We start from the raw sequence: 6,789 nt of genomic DNA, 5'->3' as shown, positions 1-6,789 counted from the left end.
GTGTTGGCGTCCGCGTAGGCATGTGGGCAGTACGAAAGAAGATCTTTCTTCCGTTTTGTTCACTTTTTCCCGGTCTACTTTTTCTCCAATGATTACAAAGATGATGTTTCGGAATCCCAATGGCTTTCTGTCTTGAGAAAGAAAGGAGGTAGCTTATCTTACCCCTCACGCAGTATGGACCGGAACAAAATTCACCTGTTGAAGGACCATCGAACTCGACTCTTTCTATGTCTCCCCTCGATGCTAAGCCCAGTGGCGGTACTTCCGCCCTCTAGGCAAGCCAAAGAAGGACGGAAGAGGAAGCAAGGAAAGAACAGAAACGTATTCAGTCTCTAGTGATGAAGCTTTCTAACCAGGATATATCTATCTAACGTTGTGAGTACTTGCCCTTTCTTCCATCTGTTATCCATATCGATGTGGGAAAGGTTGAGAAAGAGATCTATAGGGAGGGATGAATTATCGATCTTTCTGTACCTACAGTGAGCGATAGACAACATGGATAAACAGTAGAACGTAAAAGGTCTCTCCACTCCGTCTCTCTCTTCCTCTATTACTCAAAACTAAACCTTTTCATTCTCTTTCGGAAAGAAACCCCGAGGACACCGTGGGTTCTTTTACTGGGCTATCTTCCTTCTTCTACTCTAGTTCTCTCTCATTCCACCAAGAAGCTGCTGAGAGATAAGAATGAAAAGAAGACAAAAACAACTCTTGATTGGTTTCAGTGGAGAAGCACATCCAGAGACGTCTACCTACACGCCTGGATGTCTTCTGTTTTGGGATCTGTAGGAGATAGGATATTCGCATACAGATAGAAAGACGGAGAGACGAGGAGAGTGAAGAGAAGGAAGCTTTCTTATTGATGTGTATTTGTCTTGACAAGAGAAAAATAGAAAGAGAGAGATTGCTTGGTTCGCCGATGAAAAAATGGAATAGAAACTAGATTCCATACACAACAAGACTCATACACTCACATAATCCTTACACATACCCACGCATAGACATCGACATCTTCCTCGCTCTATCTTTAATCTATCTATCTATCTCTAATCTATCAATCTATCTTCAATCTATCTATCTATCTTTCTTTAATCTATCGATCTATCTCAACGCTAAAGCAAACTTCTGCAGTGTATGATGAATAAGCTAGCTTTCTATCTTTCCTCTTTCTACGTCTCCTTCTGTTCAGGAGATTTCTATTCATAGAACCCCAGGTTGAGAGGACAACCTGAATGAAAGCAACATGAAAGCCAGCCTCTTTCCATTCTAGCAAGAGAGGAAAAGGAAGAAGCTTTCCACGGTATACGAAGCTATCTACCGGATAGAAGAGAATTCGACACAGAAAGAAGGCGACAAGAGGGAGAAATCTCTTCCTTCATCTTGAAGAGAAAACGAACAGCTGGCGCAGAGAGAAAGAAGTAAAAAAAGAAGAAAGAGAGAGAGACTACTTCATTAAAAGGAAGAAGTCAGGAGAGCTCTTCAAAGAGAAATGAGTATGAACGCTCGCTCTCTTCTTCTTCAGTTCCTTCTTCTCTCCTTTACTGAGTGTAGCTACATTAAGGCGAAGAAATGAAGACTAGAGAAGAAAAGAAAGATTGAATTCCATTAGAAACTGAAGAGAGAACTGAGGTGAGAAAGAAAACGAAACAGAAGAGATTCAAGTGTTTCTTCTTCTTTGGTATATCTCTCTCCCGTTTCTGAGGCATTTTTCTCTCTCTCACCGTTCTTTCTCTCTTCTTCGTCGCAACAGAACTCTTTATTCTATGTCCTTTTCTTCTTCTTCATCTTCTTCTCCTGTCTCTTCATTATCTCCTTCATTTGCCTCCTCGTGATCTTCTTCCTCTTCTTTTCCATCTCTCTTCTTAAGACGTCGTCGACAGCTGACACTATCGCTCGATTTTCTTCTTCTCCTTCTTTCTTCCTTTCTCTTGCATTGCTGAAGGAGGACACTTCTCGCTTGAGAAATCGATCGCGAAGATATTTCTCCTCTACAACCTCTCGAGACAGTCTCCTTCTTCTCTCTTCCTTCTTCTGCCTGTCTCTTTTCTTCATTCTCTTCCTTCTCACTAGGCACACATCTACCACTACTCTCTTCTTCTCTTCCAAGAACCCTCTCACTTATCTCCCAGCTCTTCTCTTCTTCTTCTTCTTTCTCTCTCTGCTGCTCTTCTTCTTCTTCTGCGTGAGGCGTTGAGAAGGTCTCACCTCGGCTTATCCATAAGAGAGAGCCTTGACTAGTACTGGTATTACAGCTATGACTTGAGCTACTGTAGAGACTCGAGCTTAGAGGCGTAGATAAACCCTCAGCGAGAAGAAGCAGAGGCGGTGGTCTCTTCGGATGGAGACAGCTCCGTGGATTCCCTTGATGCTCTTGTTTTCCTTCTGAATGCCCCACCTCGACATCTTTCTGTTGAGAAGGACCAGCAGGAAAAGAAGAAGAACATGTCTCATCAGCAAGAGGCGAAACAGAAGAAAGAAGAGAAGAAGACGAGGAAGAGGGTGTCAGATTCTCTTCTTGATGCGTGGGGTGGTTACGGTCATCTCTATTAGAAGAGGAAGGAGGGCTTGAGACATACAACTGAAGATCTTGACGGCTCAAGAAGAATCTTTCTTTCATCTCTTTCTTCGCTTCTCTTTTAGGTGCCTCCTGTTCTTTTTCTCTCTGCATCTCTCCCACCATCGTGACTCCCTTCATCGTCTTCGCCTCTTCTTTCTCTCTCTCCCTCACAACTTCTTCTCTTCTCTCCATCTCTCTTTCTTGTTCTCTTGATCTCCTCCTTTCTTCTTCTCTCTTTTGAATCGCACAGTTGCCCTGCCTTCTCTGAATAGCTAGCTGAAGATGTTCCTGGAGAACCTTATCAGAGAAAGCCAGTGCGCTCTTCTTCTTTTCTTCCTCTCCCTTATCGAGAGTTTGAGAGACTTCTCGTATCATAGAAGTATCTGTGGAGAGATGAGAAAGACTTGATCGTGAAGGAAGGAATGAAGAAACAGAAGAATGATCTTCAGTAGAAGAGAACTGTCTATTGTCCTCCCTTCTTCCGAGAGAAGAAGAAGAGGAAGTAAATATAGAGGAAGCGTTTCTTTCTTCTTGAGGAGAGAAAAAGAAGGAGCCTTTTTCTCTTGAACTTGAAGAAGATGAAAACATACATTCCTTCCTAACTTCTCTTCCTTCATTTCTCTGGTTTGGTAAACTAGACATGAAAGGTGGATAAAACAGACTCCGAATGAAACGCCCTTCATCTTCTTTTTCTTCTTCTTTGCGTTTCCCTTCTACCTTATACTCTTCATCGCCCTTCTTTCTCCTCTCTTCTTCTTCTCGCCGTTCATACTTGGCAACAAAGCTCGGAGACGTCTTCTGTACTTGAGAGATGTGAGAAGAATAATGAGCCAAAGAAGAAGAGGAAGAGTAGCAATCTTCTTCTTCTTTTTCTTGTCTTCCTCGTGGTGTATATACACGGAGAGACGTAACAGAAGAAGGGTCTCGCGAAAGAGCGAGTGATGAGGAACAAACGGCAAGCAAAGAAGGAGACGTAGAGGAAAGGCAAGAAGAAAGTGTATCAGTAGTTGTCGGGAGAGATTGAGAAGGAGAGGTACTACCCAGTGAACCTTTCTTATAGAAGGAAAGTGAAGAAGAAGAAGATGGATGTAGAAGAGAGTGTGAGACTGACGATGAAGGAGATTCAGTTGAAAGCTCTTCTTCTCTATTCTTCTTCTTCCTCTTATCATCCTTCACTCTCTCACACCTGTCTGAAGTTTCTTCTTCTTCTTCACATTCGTTATTTCTATCTCCTTCTCTCATCTCTCTTTCATCATAACTGCTACGGGTGCTATGCTTCTTTTTCTTCTCCTTCTCTTCTGTCATCTCATTCTTACTCCCTCTCCTCTCTACACGTGACTTCTCCTTTTCTTCTTCTTCTCCTTCTTTCGCTTTTTCCTTCTCTTCTTCTTGACAGCTGGCTGTACACTTCATCTTTTCAGTCTTCTTCTTTCTTTCAGGAGAAAACGGAGAGAGGAAAGACAGGTTATCATGACTAGGCTCGACAGGAAGAGAAGAAGAGAAAGAAGAACATAACTTAGAGAAAGATTGTCGTTCACCTGGAGCGCATGCAATCGTGTGTTTATCGTCTTCGAGGGCATTTGAATCTCTCGTATCCTTCTTCTTCTCTTCTTCTTTCAGCGAAGAAGAGTAGAAAGAAGAAGAAGCACTGGAGAAAAAGCAAGCAGAAGAAGGAGGAGGAAGTTTTGCAAAAGAGAAGGTATGGGCGAAAGACTTCTTCGCAAAACAAGAAGGAGAAGAAGAAGGCTCGACATAACCGAATCTATCACTGCTATCATGATGATATGGATGAAAATTGTCTTGGACGGATTGAAGAGGAGCATTTGCAAAAGAACGAAAAGTAGAGGGAAAAGGAGAAGACGAAAGACGACGACGAGAAGACGAGTTCTCATGAGAAGTAGGAAAAGATGGATCGAGGTGGTATGTAGGCAAACGTGAAGTGGATGATGTAGGGGAAGAAGAAGAAGAGATATCTAGAACTTCATTTGAAAATGAAGAAGAAGAAGAATAAGCAAATCCGGTTCTTTTTTCTTCTTCTTCTCCTCTATCTTTCATACCTTCACAATAGAAAGGATGTAAACGGTTAAGGGACATCATATTCGACTTGATATAATGGATATTTTGTCTACTATCTTCATCTTCTTCTCTATGAAATGGATCAAGGAAAGAAGAAGAGTCGTCTCCACAAGCATCTCTCACTCCATGATACCTCACATCTATCTCCCAACCCCTTTCTTCTTCGGCTGAACTTCTTCTTCTTCTTTCTTTTTCTCTCTCTCTATGCTTCCCCTCTCGAATCAGGAAAGGTTCAGTCTTCTTTCCTTCTCGAGCATTCTCTTGTTTCACATTCTCTATCTTTTCTTCTCGATTTCTTCTTTTGTCTCTTCTTTCATACTCTTCATGATCTACGTGAAGCCCTTGAGACCGCTTCCCAGGGACAGTGTATAGAGATGTAAGACATCTTGCTTGTTCTTCTTCTTCTTCGTGTGAAGACATCTCTCTCCTTTCGTATATCATGGCTCTCCTTTCATCTTCTCTTCTCCACCTCAAATGATTCCTTTCACTATATAAACAAAGAACATCGTCTTCTTCATTTCCAGTCTCTTCAGCATTCTTTTGCTTTCCTTTCCCGAGATCTTTCTGAGATCTCTTCTCTCCTGAAGAAAGATATTTTCTTCTCTCAAATAGAAAGTCATCTCCTCCACTCTCTCCTTGCAGAAAGACAGGCATGCAATCTCTCTCATCTTCCCTCTGTCGAGCCTCGCTTCCATTGGAATGATGGATACGCATCTTTGCTAGTGTATCATGAGAGCGGCGGTCATAGGGAAGATGAGGGGGATAAGAAGAAGTAGCCTCAAAACAATCTTGCTTTTCTCTTCTATCAACATCTAGAGGAGGAAAAGATCTACACCACGAATCTTCTTCTTCTTCTTCTTGGTCTTCTTTGTCTCTTGCTAGTGTTTGCATGCGATTGCCATGCATACTTGAAGAATGTCCCAGAAAGACAGATCTTCTCTCACAAGAGAAAGATGAAGAAGGAAGAGACTGAAGAGGAGAAGAAAAACCAGGAAATCTCTGTTGGGAAGATGAAGAAGGGCGAGGATGGAGATCTATGAGTGAAGCTGTGGCTCTTTGTTCCTTCGTCTCTTTCTCTCTTGTTCGTCTCAAAGAAGAAAAGTCTCTCAGGTTCTGAGAGAGAGATTGCTGAAGAGAAAGAAGGTGGGGACACACAGGAAAAGAGAAAGATAGAAAGAAAGAGAGTCAATAATGAGTAATCGAGCGAGGATTTCCGAAGAAGAAGTCGAGAAGATACGAAGGAGAAGAGACAGTTGCTATCAGAGATGATAAGAAGAACAAGAAAGAGGAAGAGAAGGAAGAAGGGAAGGTGATAGAAAGAAAGGAGAGAAGAGCAAAAAAGGGGAGGGGAAGGAAAGGAATATGATGAAGAGGACGAAGTGATAGAGCTAGTGTGGAGTCACTAAAGAAAAGATCTCTAAGATCTGGCCGAAACGGAAATGTAAAAGATGAAGATGTTTTCTTCTCCTTCTTCGGGTGGATCTACAAGTGGAGTCACTGAGGTGGATAGATAGGTAGAAAGAGATAGATAGAGAGATATATTGTACCTACAGGTGAATAGACCCATAGACGTGGATAGATAGACAGGCCATAGATACAGATCGATAGACTGAAGCTAGATAAAGACAACTAGTTAGCTAGCTAGCTAGCTAGAGAGTGCGTTGTTGCGGTAGTCTGAATAGAACCCACGAGGAGAGTGTTGTTCGTGTGTCTGTCAGTACACTCCAAGAAGCCCTGAAATGTCTGGTCTTCTCCTTCTACTGACACGCCAATAGAAGAAGAAGACCAGACAGAAGAATGAATAGAAGAAGAAGAAGTAAGATAAGACCATCGATTAGTACCAACAGGCTTTTTAACAGAAGAAGGATAAGAAGTAAAAGAAGAAGAGCAAGTCACAGAAGAATGACAGGAGTTACAATAAGTAGAGAAACAGGGATCACGACGATAAGAAGAGTAACTAAAGAGATAGACGTATTGCTGGATTGTGAATGAGAATAGAAGAAGAAGAACAAGTTAAAAGACTTGTCTGATGTATCTGATGAGACCTCCTTCACGTGCGGGCAAACACTTCACCCTCTGCATGCAGCGAAGAAAAAATCTCTCCGCCCCGAGGAGAAGAAAGAAAGAGAGAGCGACAGAAGGAAAAAGAAAGAAAGAAA

At 42.2% G+C, this 6,789-nt stretch overlaps 1 protein-coding gene across 1 annotated transcript in view; it reads right to left on the bottom strand.

Moving 5' to 3' along the window:
- Positions 1-825: 825 nt before the first annotated feature.
- Positions 826-6,789, bottom strand: part of CSUI_002901 (uncharacterized protein) — a 9,166-nt gene continuing 3,202 nt past the window's right edge. The window contains exon 5 of the mRNA XM_068063100.1: positions 826-5,758. Within this exon, the coding sequence (XP_067924918.1) occupies positions 1,754-5,758 (4,005 nt within the window). The 3' untranslated portion in view covers positions 826-1,753. The remainder of the gene's footprint in view (positions 5,759-6,789) is intronic.

The sequence above is a fragment of the Cystoisospora suis genome (assembly GCF_002600585.1).
Source record: "Cystoisospora suis strain Wien I chromosome Unknown contig_1233, whole genome shotgun sequence".
NCBI classification, from domain to species: domain Eukaryota; phylum Apicomplexa; class Conoidasida; order Eucoccidiorida; family Sarcocystidae; genus Cystoisospora; species Cystoisospora suis.
The sequence above is the reverse complement of the archived record's forward strand: the minus strand, read 5'-3'. Positions and strand labels throughout refer to the sequence as shown.